The sequence below is a fragment of the Equus quagga genome, chromosome 11, assembly GCF_021613505.1.
Source record: "Equus quagga isolate Etosha38 chromosome 11, UCLA_HA_Equagga_1.0, whole genome shotgun sequence".
In the NCBI taxonomy this organism is placed as follows: Eukaryota; Metazoa; Chordata; class Mammalia; order Perissodactyla; family Equidae; genus Equus; species Equus quagga.
Window position 1 is genome coordinate 42,077,129 of NC_060277.1, and position 20,386 is coordinate 42,097,514.

At 44.2% G+C, this 20,386-nt stretch overlaps 1 protein-coding gene across 1 annotated transcript in view; it reads left to right on the forward strand.

Moving 5' to 3' along the window:
- The first annotated feature begins 12,440 nt into the window (after positions 1 to 12,440).
- GABRR1 (gamma-aminobutyric acid type A receptor subunit rho1) overlaps positions 12,441 to 20,386 on the forward strand; it is a 35,244-nt gene continuing 27,298 nt past the window's right edge. The window contains exon 1 of the mRNA XM_046677062.1: positions 12,441 to 12,562. Within this exon, the coding sequence (XP_046533018.1) occupies positions 12,441 to 12,562 (122 nt within the window). The remainder of the gene's footprint in view (positions 12,563 to 20,386) is intronic.

Genomic DNA, 20,386 nt, shown 5'->3' on the forward strand with positions numbered 1-20,386 from the left:
GGAAAGAGCAGTTCCTGCCATACCACCCAAGAGCGCACCCACTTGTTTCCATGAAGCACCCGTGAGAATTGTTAGGAAGCTCATCAATAAGGACAAAATGTTTTGCCATTGCCTCTCTCCCTCCGTCTCACCTAGATCCCTTCTTGTGTCTATCTCAGGTGTGAAGCAGACAGGTCAGGGATAAATGGGTCTTTCTGAAGCAAGGTGTGGATGCCAGAAGCTTCCGTTACAACTGAGCTCAAAGAGACTTGGAAGGTTTCTGTGCCTGGAAATAGGACCTGGGCACTGACTCCCTGCCATTGTTTATTTTGAAAGAGGGCGAGATTTCTTCCTTTTTCCCCAACTCTGCCAATTTTGGTGGCAAGCAAATGGAGTCAGCAAATCCAAGGCACTTCTCCTTGGGATAGGTGGTGAAGGCCACAGCCCGCTCCCCTGGCTGCCCCGTCTGTCTGGGTGACAGCTCCCCGCCATGCTCTCTGCAGAGGTCAAGCTGGCCTGTCCTCCCCATGCTCTAAGGGGGCCTGGATCACTAGATTCGAGAAGGCAAGCCGAGGCCTCCATGGTGATTCATGGTCTCAGGTTGTTTTCCCGGGAGTGGGGGAGGGTTTGCCATGGGCCACCCCCATCCTTTTAGTCAACAACAGTGCATTGTTTTGAGAAGTACTGTGGGCTTAAAGGACGTAAATGTGACCACAGAGGAGAGGTTCTTCTTTAATATCTTTAAGAAATTGAGTCAGTAAGCAAATCTGATATATGTGTATTAAACATGAAAAGAATAACAGAATAAGATAAATAGCTGGAGTTTATTGTTCTGGAGGTTCTTTCTCAATAAAAGAAACGACTACGTTTAAAAACAACATTGTGAATAACAATGTGTTGCTAAATGGGTTAGTAACCGGACCATTTGTGCGTCTGTGATTCAAGTTACTGCTCACCTTACGGTCATAGTGCACGAGAACAAAGGCATTTTTTGTTTTCTACAATATTATTCTGCTCTTGTCTATTGCATATTACTCAATAGTCCACGTGAATATGGGCATCTGAATAGTTGGCATGTCTAGTCATACCTCTATTTCTGGAAAAGCCACCTATGAATAAACTATTATTAGATAACCATGTAACTACCTACAGCTGACAGATTTATTGAGCTTTGACTTACCTGCAGGGAAATGCACAGATCTTCAGCGTACAGTTCCACGAGGCTGAACAAACGTGTGTACTCATTAACCCACGTTCCAGTCAAGAGAGAGAACATTTCCGACACCTCATAAAGTCCTCTCATGCCCCGTTGCCAGTCGATCCTTACGTTCACCTCCTTCTGACCTCACATCCACTGTTCTGGGTTCTATCTCCTTCGGATTTGTTTTGTCATTTCTAAAATTTCATATAAATGGGATCACAAAGTATGAACCCTTTTGTGTCTGGCTTTTTTCACTCGACACAGCATTTTTGAGATTAATTCATGTTGCGCGTGTCTGTTGTTCATTCTTCTTTGCTGTTGGGTTGTGTCCCATTGGATGAATAAACCGTGATTTCTTTATCCATTTTCCTGTTGCTAGACATTTGGATTATTTCCAGGTTGGAGAAGTAAAGCTTCTTATAATAATTGTAATAAATAATTTAAATAAATAAATAACAAATTTACAACTTAGAAATAAAGGAACTGACAGGTGTGTCTGAGCATGTGCCTGACCTAGCACAGAAACGTGCTGGTCGAAGACGGAGAGTTGGCTGAAGCTCAGAGGTGGCAAATGCACCACTGGAACCCCGCTTTGGGCGGATAAGGGGAGGAGGAAGGAATTTATAGAAGTTGGTAGGATGAAGCAAAAAATGACCAATTCACGTAGTTTTTAAACGCTGTGATTTACCAACTTCAGTCAAATGAAGAAAATAGGATTGGTTGAAAAAGCATGTTTGTCATTTAAAGATGAGTCACTCCCGATGGGTATTAAGTTCTGCACTTTACAGGGGAGAAAGTTCTTGGACTCATAGTTTCCTTATGCATAAAATGGAGGCACTAATTCCTATCTTGCCTACCTCATGGGGTTGTCGTGAGAAGCAAAGGAGAGAAGGCACGGAAAGCATCTGTCAGCGTAAAGCTCTGTGTGAGTGCAGGGTGGGCGCGTTATCTCTGACGAGTTTTCGCTTGCGAGACTGCAGTGAACCATTGCGCATGTCTTGCACGCTTTGCTTATTAACTCATTTACAGCCCTAAGAAGTCAGTAGTGTTGCTATCATTCCCATTTTACAGATGAAGAACTTGACGCCTGGACGGGTTTCCCTCCCAGAGGCCACACAGGTGTAAATGGCATACCTGGGATTGGAACCCAGGTAGAACTGACTTGAATCTGAGCTGTCACTCTTGTGCCATCTGCCTAAGAAGATGTCATTATACCTCCTCTTAGCAGCCCACTTTACAGGAACTGTCTTCACCCACAGCCTTTATTTCCCCGTGGGAGGGTTGCTGTATTCAAATTCTCTGGCATGTTATCTACTAGCCGTAACAGAAGGAAGCTGAAAGTTTGCCTAAAATCTGAGTGACTTCTCATTTTGCTTCTCCTGGAGGTTTGCAGGGAGGCTGCTGGGTCAGCCAGAATCTTAGTGCGAGCTTTGTATTTACGAGACAACAGAACCACCAACTGCTGGAGCAGACCCCAGGAGCTCCTAAGTCTGGTCGTCTTTCCCAGGACACATGGCACAGTGTCACCCCAACGTGGGAAAGCCCTGTGGCATTGAGTGCTAAGAAGGGTGCATCCCCATATCCAAGGCCATTTGGTCATTTACTTGAACGTCTCTGTCCTCCCCCCCGGACAGTTTGGCCTTGCTTCTTATAGACTCCCCCAGCACCTCGGGCTCCTCCTTCTGTCTGAGAGGCCTTGGATCACTGAATCGAGAGGCACCTTGTATGACTGGTGGGGCGGGTGGGTGCACAGCACAGCAGTTCTTTTTCTTTTCCATTTTAAAGTTACTATGGACCACTAATTCACGCCTGTAGATTGACCTGAAAGTAAAGCACAGTTTTTAAGCAAGATTATCGTGATTGTCAAAAAATTACGTGTCCCTAACACTGAGGTTTCAGAGCACAAGCTGTGGAAATTCTAAAGTTAGATGAAACTCAGCAACTCCTGAAACTACTGAATATTCAGCTCAAGAAGGACCCACTGAGAAAGCCACCTGCGCTACTATCTTTAGCATTTTCTAGAGAACAATTAGAAGTAGACGTCCCGGCCCCAAAGACCGCGTCACTGGAGACTGGCCAGCTCTGTCTCCAGTGGTGACTAAAACAGAACAGGAAATTACCAGTTTTACTTAAATGGAACCAATAAAAAGGAGAACCTCCTACGACGTGATAGCCACCTGGAAAAAACGCCCAGAACCAAGGAACCGATGCGGGTCTGTTTTCTGTTGGTGATGAGGTAGGTTAGCCTGGGGAGCCCAACGCTTCCCCAGATGGGACAGTCACGATTCTGTGAGATGCGTAAGACAAACCTGGGGTGCCGACGTTCGCGGACTGCCGTCCTCCACAAACCTGAGATTTATGTCCACAGCCCAGCTGCCCGCATGTTCTCCTGGTGGGATGGCAGGCTATGGAGAAAGATTCAGTGCAATTTCAGGAACCCCTGGGGAAAGCCTACCCCTAACCCTCAGAGGGCGGAAGGTGGACACAAATCTACAAAAATTATTAGTTTCACTGAGTCTTAAGCTCTCCAGGGTTTTCTCTCTCCTTAAAGCAAAGAACCAAGTCATTGAGAAAATGGAGATAAATAAATACACTCTGAGGCTTGCTGTTTTGTTTTTATTTTTTGACAGATTCAAAGAGAGAATAGGGGGTCGGCCCCGTGGCCTAGTGGTTAGGTTCACCTGCTCCGCTTCAGCAGCCTGGGTTTTCCTGGTTCAGATCCTGGGTGTGGACCTGTACACAGTTCATCAAGCCATGCTATGGCAGCGTCCCACAGCAAAGAACCAGAAGGACTCCCAAGTAGGATATACAACTACGTACTGGGGCTTTGGGGAGATTGGCAACAGATGTCAGCTCAGGGCCAGTCTTCCTCACCAAAAAAAAAGAAAGAAAGAGGGAGAGAAAGAATGGAATTTAAGTTAACTGATTTTAAGGAATTACATACAACCAAGGTTAATCTGTGAGTCAACAGTCACATGCTAAAAGAAGTAACATAGTCATACCTTAAATTGCACAATGGTATGTCCTTCTTTTCTGCTATACATTTACCCATGAGTTCAGTTTAAGCCTGCTGTTTATTTTATTGTAAAATTAAATTACATTTTTTCTTTTCTTTGAGAGTTCCACAGTTCCCAGTGTAGCTTCTCATTCAAAGAATTCATTCTTACCATTGCCAAAAAATCTCTATTTAATTCAAATGAATCTGTTCCTCTAATTAGCAGAAAATAATCTGGAATTAATTAACTAAAAAATCTGAGCTGTCATCAGAATGTCTTGGGCAACATATTAAGTAAGAGAACTGTGTGACAAAATCGTTTTACAGAGCAGCCATTTCAGGAGGGGGCGGAGTCTAGCATCAATGGAAGAACACGAACCCTGGGATCAAAAGCACAAATTTTCCTAATTATTAACCGCTTGACTTGGGAAAATAACTTAATGTCTTGGGCCTCAGCTTCCTCATCAACGAAGTGGCGGTAGTAACTTGCTATGCTGACTTCCAGGGCTGGTTCTTGGGGCCAAAAGGAATCACGGTGGGAAAAATGTGTTTTGTAAATGCCAAAGGACCATCCAATTGTGCACTGCAATTATTCAGCAGCTGGGCTGCTTTGGGGACAACAAGAGAAGTCCCTGCATTTTGTATTCAGCCCTCAGACCACATAATGCTGCCAAGGGCACCCCACAGCCACAGCTCTCTTCCCTGCCCGCAGATCCCACCAAGGGCTCCACACTGCGGAGCTCTGTGGTCACTGTGGCTTCAGGCCCAGATTGATCACGAGATATTTCCTCTTCTTCTCCACAAGGACTGCCCTGGAGCCATGACAAGCATATCAGACTCCAACAACAAGAAACGAGGGGACTCTTGGTGAAGTTATACTTGAACCCAGAAGCCTATGTGTTTCAGTTAAAAAGTAGACTTGGAGAGCCGCTGGTGGCGCAGTGGTTAAGTTCCCACGTTCCGCTTCGGTGGCCTGGGGTTGGCTGATTGGGATCTCAGGTGTGGACATGGCACCACTTGGCAAGCCATGCTGTGGTCGGCGTCCCACATATAAAGTAGAGGAAGATGGGCACAGATGTTAGCTCAGGGCCAGTCTTCCTTAGCAAAAAGAGGAGGATTGGCAGCAGATGTTAGCTCAGGGCTAATCTTCCTCAAAAAAAAAGACTTGGAAATGAATAGAAAGTTGCCTTATGATTCCAGCAGAGGGAGACAGGGCTGTGCTGACTCTCCTACAGAATCTGCAATTTAAGTCAACAGTTTCCAACACAAAGAGCTCTTCCTTCCTTCTTTCCTTTCTAATCAGATGATGGTGCTCATCACTATAACGTCTCTGCGTGGGGAATATGCACGACTAAAGGTATATTATGAATTCAGTTGCACTTCCAAAACGGGTTTGCATCTTATTGGTCACAGGAGTCCCTGCGCCAACTGGGAACAGCAGCAAAGGCTGTTCTCCAGAGGCTTTGTTATGCATTGTCTCCAGAGGCTTCCTGCTGGTGATGGGCACCATTAGTGGCTGAGCCAGCATCCGCTCTGTTTTTCCCCTTCCTGAATCAGAACCCCGGTGTTCTTCAAGCACCTGCCCCAGTCCCAGTCCAGAGGGGGATCCTGATTAGTCTAAGCCAATCAGAGCACGTTTTTCCCTGGGAAGGGTGACTGGTCCAGGGGTGGACTTCTGACCTCACTTGGCCCAGTCAGACTGAAGGCAGGGGCTTACCTCCATGCTCTGGGAAGAGGTTTCCCCTCTGTCTCTCCTACTGGATGTGAATGAGGAAACTTGCTGCTGTCGGTGGCCATATTGCAACCATGAGTAAGACAGCCAGAGGAAAAAGAGGACACATGAAAGAATGAGGGAAGGAAAGAACTTGTTGTTGTTTTTTTAAAAAATTTACTTATTATTATTTTTTAGGAAGACCAGCCCTGAGCTAACATCCACCACCAATCCTCCTCTTTTTGCTCAGGAAGACTGGCCCTGAGCTAACATCCATGCCCATCTTCCTCTACTTTATACGTGGGACGCCTGCCACAGCATGGCTTGATGAGTGATGCATAGGTCTGTGCCCTGGATCCAAACTAGCAAACCTGGGGCCACCAAAGCAGAGTGCACAAACTTAACCACTATGCCACCTGGCACCTGGGTTTTTGATGACACCACTATATCAAACAACCCTGTAGGCTGGACTTCTTGTTTTGTGAGATAATAGATTTCTGCTTAAGCCAGGTTAAGTCAACCTCTATTTTTTCACAGATACCGTACCCATATGGATTGGTGGACTCCCTTCAGTTTCCCTAAGGCCACACAGTGGTCTCCAGTCTGCTGGGTGGGCTGAAACAGTGGGTGAGAACCACTACTTTGTGTGTGTGTGTGTGTATGTGTGTGTGTGAGGAAGATTGGCCCTGAGCTAACCTCTGTGCCAATCTTCCTCTATTTTGTATGTGGGATGCTGACAGCACGGCTTGATGAGTGGTGTGTTGGTCCGTGCCCGGGGTCTGAACCCATGAACCCTGGGCTGCTGAAGCCGAGCACGTGAACTTAACCACCATGCCACCCGGCTGGCCCTGAGAACCACTGCTTTTGACTGCTTTTCATTTTAAACTATCTATTGGTTTTGTGTGGACGTTGTTGTGTATTATTTCTGTAATACTATTCTTTTCGTTGACACAGCACCTTATAGACATGTTTTATTTATCCCTAGCCCTTGGTAGATCTGAAACTTAGCGGGATTGTCTCCAAGTCAGAGACTGCAGTACAGCAAGTCATGCGTCCAAAGTCCCCCAAGATCTTGATGACCGAGTGGAAAATACCGTGTACTTTCATAACTACTTCTAGCCTGACAGAGGGAAAAATTCAAGTCATCTAAAAATAGAAAACCATGGTAGTTTTAAAAATTAGAAATCTTTAGTGCTGCCTGCCTTTGTTCTCTTTTTCAGTACACCACTGGGCCAGCCCCTAAAAGTCATATTTTAAGAATCAGTTGTGGGGGCCAGCCAGGTAGTGTAGTGGTTAAGTTCGTGCACTCCACTTTGGCCACCTGGGGTTTGCAGGTTTGGATCCAGGGCACAGACTTACACACCATTCATTAAGCCATGCTGTGGTGGCATCCCACATATAAAGACAGAGGAAGATTAGCACAGATGTTAGCTCAGAGCTGATCTTCCTTAAGCAAAAAGAGGAAGATTGGCAACAGATGTTAGCTCAGGGCCAATCTTCCTCACCAAAAAAAAAGCTCTTAAAAAATATAAAAACCAGTTATGGCTCCTGGTGGAAAGAGCTTGCCAAAGCAGGAAGTTGGGGTTGCCTCACAGGAAGGAGACCAAGGTGCCCAACGTCTCAAGGATTTTAACCAAATGTTTGAGCGATTGTTCAGAGAATCACCAGATAATTGGTCTAACATTCACAAAATATGTCTTATTTGACCATAATTATGAGAAATAAAGAATCAAAAAGGAATTTAATTTTTTAGCCGACAGTGCACAAAGTCTTGTGCTGGGTGCTGGTGTGATAAAAAGATGAGCAAGATACAGAGATGACATTTCTGTTGTCCTTAGAGAAAGAAGGCTAATACAGCATATGTGAAACCAGCAGCCAGTCATTTTAGGCAGCAGATAATTAAATGCTAAAACTGCGTGGTACAGAATAAGCGCTGTCAGTGCACGGAGAGATTGAGCTCCAGATGAGCTGCTGTGGCCAGGAGAGGTCATTTTATGCAGGAGACGAGCTACACAGAATGGTTTGGATTCGTATGAACTTTCAAGGAGAGAAAATTGGGGCAATTATGATACTGTGTTTAAAAATTAAATCAATGCTAATCAGAAATAATTTTTATTTCAAACGTTGTTGAAATTTTTCCTAAAATGTATTAATACATGAGTATCTGAAATTGTTTCCTATATTTTAGAATGCTTCAAAATTAGACAAAAGTTTAAAGGTGTTTGTACATTTTCTTCCTTAGGAAATAAAAGCATTGGGCATTTGATAGGTTCATCTATTCATTCACTAAACATTTATTGAGCACCGACTGTGAGCCAGCTAAGGTTCTAAGTAATAAGCAAAACAGATATGCCTCATTGATAGTTAAAATCCTAGTAGGGAAGATCAACAATAAACAAGTAGTCAGAAATGCTTTAAGGGAGAAGAACAGATACAAAATCAATTCAGGTAGAGTGCCAGGGAGGGCTTCCCTGAAAAGGTAGTGTTCAGTTAGACAAAGAATGAGAGGAGCCAGCCCCATGAGGTGGGGAGAGAGCTCCAGGAAGGGCCCCAGGCTGAGTGTGAGGAACCCAGGAGTACCAGCCAGGATTCTCCAGAAACAGAACCAGTAGGATACAGATCGATCGATCGATCTATCATCTATCTACTATCTATCTATCATCTATCTACCTATCTATCTATCTATCTATCTATCTATCTATCTATCTATCTATCTACTTATCTATCTATCTATCTATCTATCTGCTATCTATCTATCTATCATCCATCTCTGTCTATCTATCATCTATCTGTCTATCTATCTATCATCTATCTACTATCTATCTATCCATCCATCCGTCTAGCTAGCTATCATCTACCTATCTATCTAGCTATCTACCTATCTATCTACTATCTATCTATCTATCTATCTATCTATCTATCTATCTCTGTCTATCATCTATCTGTCTATCTATCTATCAATCATCTATCTACTATCTATCTATCCATCCATCCATCTAGCTAGCTATCATCTATCTCCTACTTTATTTCAAGGGACTACTTTATATGATCGTGGGAGCTGGAAAGCCCAAAATCTACAGGGCAGGCTGGTAAACTGGAACTCTCAGGCAGGAGCTGGTGCTGTAGACTTACGGCAGAATTTCTTCTTCTGGGAATCTTCGGTTTTGCTCCTAAGGCCTTTAACTGACTGGAGGAGGCCCACTCACATTATAGAAGGTCATCTCCTTTACTTAAAATCAACTGATTATAGAAGTGAACCACATCTACAAAGTACCTTCCCAGCAAGACCTAGATTAGTGTTTAATTAAATAAGTGGGTACTATGATCTTGCCAAAATGTCACGTAATACTGACCATCGTAGCAGGAAACCATCACATCTAGCAGAATGTCTGGAGCATGGTGAGAGGGGGAAGGAAACCAGGTAAACTTGGGAAGCTGGGCAGGGGTTTCAAGGTCAGGATACAGGGTTTAGCTTTATTGAAAGGGCACTGGGAAACTACAGAAGTGTATTAGCAGGGGTGGAGAGTTCATTCACCTTGTAGGCGAAAATCTGTATTTTATTCTGTTTTTTATACCCATTGACAAACAATGGGCCAAATTTAAAAAGTAAATCACTCTGGCTGTTCTCTGGAGAATAACACAGGGAGTGTGTCAGTCAGGGTCCAGTCAAGATGCAGAAACACACCAGCAATTTGAACAGGGAACATTTAATATGGGGAGTTGTTGACCAGGTGCCAGGTGGTTAACTGTTAAGAAGAGTAGAAGACTCTAAGGTGGACAGGGAGCAGCCCCTCGAGGCGGGGAAAGGTAAGCAAGGAAGGAACTTAGAAACTTGGAGGAGGTTCCGCAAGGTCTGACATTCAGGCTCTGGTGAGAAGGTGTGGCTGCTGCAGGAACAAGATGCCTGCCACCGTGGGCAAGAAGAAACTTGCTGGGGGCTGCTCACTGGAACTGTGAGAACCTCAACTATTTGGAGAACACTGCAGAGACCAGCTGCACACTGCACCCCTCACTGCCATCTTAAAAAACAAAAACAAGAAGAACATTCTCTTCTCCCTCCTCTAGTCTTGCAGACTCTGACCAGCACCCTCTTCTGGCAGAGCCTAGCATCATGTTGGCTGGCCAAGAAGAAATGTGGTTTGCAGAGTACAGCTCTAATGTCACAAAGCAGGTCAAAGAGAGGTGAGCTTGGGGCTGAGAGGCAGTAAATTGATAACTGGCAGGAGGACAAGGATGGACTGGGGGAGATGGTTAGGAAGCTGTTGCAGAGGTCCAGGGAAGAATTGATGGGGCCTAGACGAGGGCGGTGGCAGTGCAGTTGGAGAAGTGGACTTATTCAAGCTATCTGTTGGGCATAGGTATTCAAAACAATGTTAGCTTGCCTCCTGAATCATTCATAAGAAGAGAATATTGAAAATAAGAAAATTCTATGGTATAGATCAGGTTCTTGACATTCCAGAAATAATTCCAAACATGAAGTCTCAGTGGCAGTATTTATTAATCCATTTATTTATGTAGTGAAAGAAATCAAGAAGACATAATAAATGGAGAGATATTCCATGTTGATGGATAGGAAGGCTCAATATTGTTATGATGTCAGTTATTTCCAACTTGATCTGTAGATTCAATGTAATCTCAATCAAAATCTGAGCAATTATTATACGGATATTGACAAACTGATTCTAAAGCTTATATGGAAAGGCAAAAGACCAGAATATCCAACACAATATTGAAAGAGAACAAGAAAATTGGAGGACTGACACTACCTGACTTTAAAACTTACCGTAAAGTTACAGTAATGAAGACAGTATGGGATTGGTGAAAAAGTAGACAGTAGATGAATGGAACAGAATAGAGAGCCCAGAAATAGACCCACACAAATATAATCAACTGATCTTTGACAAAAGGGCAAAGGCTATTTAATGGAGAAAAGATAGTCTTTTCAACAAATGGTGCTGCGACAATTGGACATCCACGTGCAAAAAAAAGAAAAAAGAATCTAGACATGGACATCTATGCGTGCAGCAAATATTTACTGATTTCTACTACTCCATAAGTACAGCCAAGCTTTGTTCTTTAAAATGGCTTGTTATACCTAGTTAAATGAGCATCAGTCTCAACTCTGACATTCCAGACAAGGCCTTGGTTGCGTAATTGATTCTTCCAACTGAAGTGGAGCAGAATATGCCACTCTAAAATGTGGCACATTGGCATATTGATTATTTTGAAGTAAATTTACTTGAGAAACAGCCAGTGCAAGAAGGACACTCTGACCCTCTGTCCCACTTAAAGCAGGAAATGAATCTCTCATGTGAAAGGTACTCTCCCTGTTCTAGGAGCGTAGAAGGCACTCTTACCATGAGAGAGAGGGAATTTAGCACTGAGAAGACTGTGTAAACAAACCTTGTTATTTCTTCACTAATTTACTACCCTAAGCCAAAACCTCTTTGTCTTTTCAGTTCTTCACAAATTTATTGTTTCTTTGTCTAAACGATATAAAAGCCTCCTGCTTTGGTCACCTCTCTGAGTCTCATGTTTTTATGGGGATCCCATACATACAAAATTAAATTTATTTTTCTCCTGTTAATCTGTCTTATGTCAATTTAATTATTAGACCAGCCAAAGAATCTAGAAGGGAAGAAGGGAAATTGTTTCCACCCCTTTACAGGGGTCCTGTCGGGCAGATTGCCGAGCGAGTGCTGATTAGGCAACTTCTGATCGAGTGGTTTAAGATTCCATTTCTGGGATAGCCAAAACTATAAGTCTAGGTTTGGAGAAGTGAGGCTTAGCCTAAGTGGCTCCATTTGGGTCCTATTGTCTTCTTTTTAACAACGGATAACACAGACTTAATGGTTATTGTTATTTTATTACTGATATTTTTCAAACATGAAAAGTCTAATGAAGTTCATAATATGAATAACACAACTGACAAGGAAATTTAGCTCTTTCTGTGCACAAAGACAAAAATAGCCTGTTCCCCCAGCTCCCCCAACCTCAGCCATATAGACAACCCACCCAGGAACGAGGCCCTGAGGTTCCATGGATTCAGCCACAAGAAGGAGAGGGGGCGGGAAGATGTCCAAATCCAGCCCCCAGCTAAAGCAAATAATAATAGCTTGAAGCTTAAAACAGATCCAGGGAGGAGCTCATTAACGTGGCATTCGACACAGTTCAGCACCTCTGGCGTTTCTTATTTTGAAAATTGCTTTAGTCCATTTGTACTTCCTTCTATTCATCAGACAACAAAATGCAAACCTTTACTAATATATTTACATCTGACAATGAACTCATTTAGACTGGCCAAAATAATTGTTCGACAGGAACACAGGACTTCAACCTCAGTTCAGAAAATCCCTGCATCTGACGTAGGAGGATTTATAGGTTTAGTGGAAATTGCTTTCTCCTGCTCTCCAGATTACATACTGTGGGTTGATTTTTTTTGCACGAGTAAACATCCTTCTAATAATGAACAGTCCAATAATGGCTTAAGAGAGAAAAAGAACATCCTTTCCTCTTTGCTGTTTCTTGAGTGAACAGTTTGGGTTTGGAAACCCATGTTGGCTGTCCGGAATATGAAAGTTGGCATCTTCCTTTTGTGGTGGGGATGGGTTTCGGCCACTGAAAGCAGAGTGCACTGGAAAGAAAGAGAAGCACCCGAGATGCCTAAGAAAGGCAGGTGAGTGGACTCTTAGGGATGGAGGATTTAAGGAAAGAGGGTATGCAAGCAAGCTTGTGGTGGTGTTCTGGAATCATTTCCAGTGTGTGGTGTTTTCTGTGGATGCCTTTTTCCTCCTTTCCCTTTGTTCTCCTGGCTCTGCTCTTTTAGGAAGTTAAAACTATGTTTTCTTTTTAAATGATGCTACATCAGTTACAATGTTACCATTGCATATTCTTAAATCTCTTATGAATTGTCCTGGGTGAAAGATAGATTCTGGAAAACAGAATGTACGCACTTTTTAAAAATAATTAAGGGCATTTGTTTGATATCTGCATCCTAGTTTGGAACAAATCTGCGAATTCTCAAGCAATCAATGGGACCTTTAATGAGTGAGAATGATTCTGTTAGTTCTAATTATTTCTGCTTTATTTGTGGATCCCTTTTAAAATCTTTTAAAAGAAAACAAAGCAGCTTTCTTCAGGCTGTGTGGCTAGAAGGATCATTAGATTGTCCCCTACTAGTAAATCGGGAGGGGGCAGGGATGGCCCCGCCTGCAGACCAGCCACTTGCCCGTTGTCAATGCAGTACGTGCCGCCCTGGCCGTACCAGCCTGTAAAGAGGGGGCTTAGACAGAACCAGACTGTCCCTTCGGCACTCAGGCTCGCTCAGGCGGCTCTGATGACAGCACTGGTAATGTAAGTGCACACCTGCACCCTTGTTGCCCGACATTCATCAATAAAATAGGACATTTGGAGAAAACCTAATCCAGCTGTCCCTCTTCACTGACGAGGAAACGCAGGCAGTGAGGGCATTCTTGACTCTCTGTTCTTCATCAGTCCTAGGTCCCAACTGAGCTTCAGCTTTCTTTATCTGTGGATGTAAATATGAACAGAGGTCAGAAATATCAATTAATATGAAAAGAAATCCAGCTTTCTGGAGTTTGGGACTGGTGAGGGGGCTGGGTGTCTGGCTCCTCCATGCCCCCTCCTGGGTTTGAGAAAGCCCTCCCCACATAGGCTCCTGAACAGCCAGCTATGGCTCTCCGCACTCATTTCAAGCTTTTTTTGCAACATCAGAAAGCTGGGAGCTGAAATAGCCAGTGGCTGTGGTGAGTCCTGGGCACCGAGAGAGGCTGCTGTGCGCACGCCATATGCCCTGTTTCTGTCAGAATCACAAGTTGCTTGGGCAGACAATGGAATTCGGAGCTGTGCAGCCATAGAGATGATCTGAACCAAAGATGCTCATGAGGATTAAAAGCAACAACAGCAACAAACTCTATTGGTTTTCATCAAAAACTTCTCAGTTTCCCTCCTAAGCCAGAGTTAAGAGTGGCAACCTATAGGTAAACACGAATGATGAAGAGAAGTCCCAGGTAGCGGAATCGATTTTCCTTAAAAAAATTACTTAAAAGAATTTTCATTTTTTTGCTATGAAAGACATGTATGACCATTATTTAAACTTTTAAAAAATGGGAAAAAAGTTTAAAAAACACGCAAAAATCACCCATAATCCCCAAACCCAGAAATAACCTTATTAACATTTTCATGTATTTTCTTCCAGTCTTTTTTTTCTAAGCATATATTGAATATTAATGAGTTTGAGATTATTCTATGCGTATAGTTTTGTCACCTTATTGTATTTAATATGATTTTGTCTGCTTGTATACTTACTTAAAGTCTGTATCGTTGTCATTTGAATGGCTCTGTTATAGTGCATAATATGCATAATCATGCACAATGTACCACCAGTTATGTAGTTTCCTTTATTTTATGGACATTTAGTTGCTTCCTTTATTATTATAAACATTATGCATTAATATCTTTGTACATAAGAATAGTTGTCTAAATACACTATTATTTAATTGGGATACAGTCCTGGACATGTGCTGGGTCAAATGGCACAGGTGCACTTAAACCTCCAGATGTATTTGACCAAATCACTTTCCAGAATGGTGGACCCAACTTAGACCCCCATCAGCCACCTTGTTTCATTTTTATGTCACCTGAACTTTTAAAGTGCTCACTTAATTTCATTCAGACTCTAAAGTTATAAGCTGCTGGTGATTTGTATCCAGGCTTCTGTTCATGGTTTATACGCATAAAATGGGAAGCAAGGTGAATACATGCAGGCGGGGGGGCGAGGCACGAGCCTGAAGGTGAGCGCCTTCAAGTTTGCCCTTCACCTGCCTGCCTCTAGTCTCTGTCCTGGCAAGTAACTCATATGTTTCTCCCAAGATCTCCTTGGGGGGCACATCCAGGTGGGACCCCCCCTTCACAAATCATGCTGAGTAAAGATCAGAATGCCAGGGCATTCGGCAATGTCTCTAGAACGAATCAATATTTATGGTCTCTACCTCCACCCTAGAAGAATGGATTTATAACCTGTCTACACCACAGGCCCCTGGACAAATGCCAGCTCATGCTCTGGGATGGCAAACTGAACCTACCAGAAGCTGCAAGTGCCATTATCATGCTTGCTTTGTCATGCTAAAGAATTCAAATTTATTCTGAAAGCAAAGAGGATGTGAATAGTTTCATCTGATTTTCGCTTTGGGGAGATCACACTGGTGGCAGTATGGTGGAAGAATGGGAAGGGTGTAGAGGGGAGACAGAGAAGGTAATCCACAGTCGAAACCTTACACCAGATGAGAGACAGTGAGAGCCTGAACTGGGATGCTGGTGGCACGAACAGGGATAGCAGAAGTGGGTCTGAGAGCTTTAAGGAGATAGAATTGTCAGAACTAGATTGGGCGAAGTCTAGCAGGTGTTTGAATTGCACGACTGGGTGGAGGGTGGTGCCAGGGAAAGGAGAGCAGGAGGAGGAGCAGGTTTGGGGGAAAAGATAGTGAGTTGAGTATGAGCATGTGGACCTGGATGTGTTTGCAAGATACCAAGAGATACTAGTTGTCTGGTCAGCAGGAAGGCCTATAGGTCTGCAACTCAGGAGGGAAATTTGGCCTGGAGATGTAGCTTTAAAGGGAATCCTTATAGATGGTAGTGAATAAGATGACCCAAAGTCAGCAGGTAGCATGAAACAAGAATAGGATCAAGGACAGAAGCTTGCGGAAGAGCAACATTTAAGGAGAGGATAGAGGAAGAGAGTGGGGAGAGGGAAGCTAGAAATGAGAGACCAGAGTAATGGGTGTACAACTGGAATAGAGAAGTGTCAAAGATGCTAAGACAGCCTTTGTTGGACTGTTATCAAATGCATGTTATAGGGCCAGCACCACACTGGGCAACGAGTGCTTCATCAATGACTGAATCAGATACAGGCTCTGCCCTCAAGAGGCTCACAGAATAGAGAGGAACTCCAGTGAGGTTCAAGCGTTTCCAGAAGGAAGGAGTCATCAGTAGGGTCAGATCATACACAGGTCTAAATCACTTAGGCAGAGGGCTGAGAAGTGAGCCCTAGATACAGCAGAGAAGAGCCATTAACACGCTCAGCAAGAAGAGACAAGTGGCAGTGGGTTGAAGAGGAGAGGAGAAATGGAGTGACTATCGCTAACTCTTAAAAGAAACTTGGCAGTGAATTGAAAGACTGAGAGAGAGGGACAGGCAAGAGCTTTTAGGCTGGAGGAAACTTCAGCAGGTTCAAATGATGACAGCTGGAAGCCGGGAGAAAGGCAGTCATGATGCCTGAGACGTTGCTGTCGATCCTTGTCCTGACAAAGCGGGAGCTGTTGGATGATGGACTGGCTCTCTGCCTGCCCTCACCACCTTGGAATTAGATTTCCCCTTAAGTTAGTAGTTCTCTTTTCATCTTGTCCCTCATTCTCCAGCAGTTTCCTGGAACTTTCGAGTCTCCACTCTGTGCTTCTTGTTCTCGTCTAATTGTGACCTGCCACTCATCCTTATGATTTCCTGAGGTCTCTGCCTGTGCTGCTCCCTGTGCTCGTGACATCCTTCTCTTTTCTCTTTCTCTGGCTTAGTTCTTGTCCTCCTCCAATATGTAGCAGAGATGTCACCCTCTCTGAGGAGCATTCCTTGGCTCTCCTCCACTCCCTGCCTCTCAAGTCTCAAGCAGGCGACTTACCTCTGAGCTTCCACAGCCCAGCCCCGATCTATCCTTCCCAGAGGACAGCTCCTTCAGCATTATCTCCTCTTCCCCATCCATCTCAGCTTCTAGACCATGAGCCCCTTGAGGGCTGTTTAGTCTGCTTGGGCTGCCATGACAAAAAACTGGGTGGCTTAAACAAGAGATATTTATTTTCTCACAGGTCTGGAGACTAGAAGTCCGTGATGAAGGTGCTGGCAAATTTGGTTTTTGGTGAAGACTCTTTTCTTGGCTTGTAGGCAGCCCCCTTCTCACTGTGTCCTCAAATGGCCTTTCCTCTGTGCTCATGGGCAAGGGTGGGAGGGAGGTCTGATGTCTCATCTTCTTATGAGGACACTAGTCTTATTGGATCAGGGCCCCACCCTCATGACCTCATTTAACCTTATTACCTCCCTACAGGCCCTGTCTCCAAATATAGTAGCACTGGGGGTCAGGGCTTCAACACACCAATTCAGGGGGACATACTTCAGCCTAAAACAAGGGTTCAACATTTATCCTTATCTCCCCAAGTTCAAGTACAATATCTGATACATGGTAGATGCTCACTATGTGCCTATGAACATTTTAGACTCTCAATAAATGTCTTTTGAGTGGAATTCCCATTGCTAATTAAATATATCAGCTGTTACAAAAACAAAACTGAAACATATAAGCAAACAAAGCATATGTTCGTCCAGGAGACAGCCTGCAGTGCATTTGGAATGTGAAGTTGCCTAGTGAAGTTAAAGTTCCCCAGCTCCCACCTCTGGCCTCTCACCTGGGAAATGGAGCAGGAGACCAGGCCTGGAACAGGGGGTCGAAAGGCTCACAAGGGGATGGAATGTCACAGTAATCACCACTTACAGCCCCTTGTTTGCAGTAGATTTCTTTACTGAAGTGGTTTACGGGATTGGAGGGGGCTCAGATTGGGTGCCAGTCAGACCTCACTGTGAATCCCAGGGTGGCCACAAACCAGCTGTAAACCTTGGGTAGGCTTCTTGATCTTTCTGTGCTTCAGTTTCCTATAAAGTGAGGGAATAATACTAACTTTACAGGATCGCTATTAGGATTAAGCAAGAAGGTGTTAGTGTGAACCACATGAAATGACTGACCTTCAACAGTTTTTGACCTACAAAAACATCTTCATATGGTTCAGCCTGAATTTTGTATTCATCAATATGACTTTCTGTTTTCATTTTATGATGGTGAGAGGAGAGCACAGAAAGTCGAGAAATGAGGGATGTGGAACTCTGAGGGTATGTTGCATGACCCTGGCACAAGTTTTGTACCTTTTGGGGCCTTTCTCTTCTCATCTTTAAAATGAGAGGATCTCTGGGGCTGGCCCAGTGGTGTAGCAGTTAAGTTTGCACGCTCCATTTTGGTGGCCTGGGGTTCGCCGGTTCGGATCCCGGGTGTGGACCTATGCACTGCTTATCGAGCCCTGCTGTGGCAGGCGTCCCACATATAAAGTAGAGGAAGGTGGGCACGGATGTTAGCTCAGGGCCAGTCTTCTTCAGCAAAAAAAGAGGAGAATTGGCAGCAGATGTTAGCTCAGCGCTAATCTTCCTCAAAAACGAAAGAAAGAAAGACAATGAGAGGTTTCTAAGGTCCTTGAAATTCTGATATTCTGTAGAAATTATTTGATTAGCATCTGTCACCTGCACTGAACTGTCAGCATCTCAAGGGAAGGAGGGAGATCTACTCCCCTCACCATTGCCTTCCCAGCCCTGAGCACAGTGCCTGGAGCATAGCGTGGTCAATACATATTTGTTGGATGAAAGAATGAAGTACAGAAATAGCAAGGGTTAGGATTCACTCATTTATTCACGCCCAACATTTCTTGAGCATCTACCATCTGGTCGCTAAACAAAGGTTGCTCATAAAGGGGGTGGTGTTGGAATCAGAGACCGATAGATATCTACAAGTTAGAAAGGAATATGTTCTAATCATAAATGAGAAAGATACAACCGGAGAATTCTGATCAAAAGAATAGGTGGGGTTTAGGAGAACTTTAAATTTTAAAAAGTAACCCAGTGCCTACAAAAGAGAAGGCACGGGGAATTTATGCTCCGACAAATGCACAAGAAAAAACGAATGATCTGGGTGGAGATGTTACCTGAGATGCAGGAGGACAGATACGCTCTTGCTGTGCCCTTTTGTCCACCGGGGAGACGAGGAGCAGGCCAGGTCCGTGTGTTAGGGACCCACCAGGTTGGTGGGAACAGGAGTCAGTCATGGTGGCAAGAGGAAGCTTTGATCAGATGACCCTGAGGTAGGTCCCACCCACACCACACACAGCCCCTGCTGTCTTTTAGTTCAGGCATCTCGGGTCTCCCACAGGTGTACGGACCTCAGGCATTATGGAGTGTTCACACTCTGCGTTAGTCAGGGTTCTCCAGAGAGATAGAACCAATAAGATGTGTTTAATATGTGTCTGTCTACCTATATGATGCTACATGTATATGGCATAACATATCATAGTATAATAAACATTGTGCTTTTATACAGAGAGAGAAACAAGGAGAGAGTCGGAGATAAGGGGCTCACGGGAATTGGCTCATGTGATTATGGGGGCTACCAAGTCTGAAACCGACAGGACAGGACAGGCCTGCAGGCCAGAACTTCCAGCAGGAGCTGAGGTTGCCGCTCAGGTCTGAAGGCAGTCTGGGAGCAGAATTCCCTCTTGCTCAGAGGACTTCAGTCTTTTCTCTTAAGGCCTTCAACTGACTGGATGAGACTTACCCACATTATGAAGCGTAATCTGCTTTATTTAAAGTCTTCTGGTTTGTCAATCGCATTAAAAAAAAAATACCTTCACAGGGGTCCGGCCTGGTTGTGTAGTGGTTAAGTTTGCACACTGCTTTGGCGGACCAGGGCGTTCACACATTTGGATCTGGGGCGTGGACCTAGCACTGCTTGTCAAGCCATGCTGTGGTGGTGTCCCACATAAAATAGAGGAAGATTGGCACAGATGTTAGCCCAGGGCCAATCTTCCTCACATGCATGAAAATAAATTGAAAAAAAAAAAAAAACCTTCACAGCAACGTCTAGGCTGGTGTTTAACCAAAAATTGGGTACCATGGCCTAGTGAAGTTGACATATAAAATTATGCATCACACGTTCTTAGAAGCAGTAGTTTGAAAAGCAGATTATTGGTTACCCCAAAATGCACTTAGTAAGGAATCAAAGGTAATGAACTGTTTATTCCCGAGGAAAAATACAGAACACTTACTCATTATGTGGAAAAATGCACAGCCTCTATAGCAATTCAAGAAATGTAATATAAATAACATTATGGTAACATCCTTATGAAAAATTAAAATAAAAAGTAAGCACACACACACACTCACTCACACACCCCAGTGCTGGTGGATCTGTGTGGAAACCAAAACCATCTTTGTGGGGCTCTGTCAGTGGACTGACCCTTTCCACACCATCCGCCAACAGGACTGGAGCTATAAAGTACCTCCAGCATCTTAGGGATGATACCTTCTGGAATAGACTTGAAAGATCTCAAAGGTACCCCGTGGCCCAAACCTTTATTTCAAAGCAGAAGAAACAGACTTGGAGAGAGGAGAAATGTGCCCGGTTCTCTCATCTGTCAGGAAAGCTGGGGCTTGAGGCAGCGTGCCGGCTTCTTAAACCACTGGGGGTCTTCCCCGCTGCACCAGGTCATTGTCTGAAAGAACTGTACAGAAGAACAGTGTGCACAAATGCACAGCAGCATCACTCATGGCAGAAAACCTAGAGACTGGCCCGGTGTTCAGACTTAGGTAAGCAGCAGAGCAAACTCGGCTGGTCTGGCCCGGG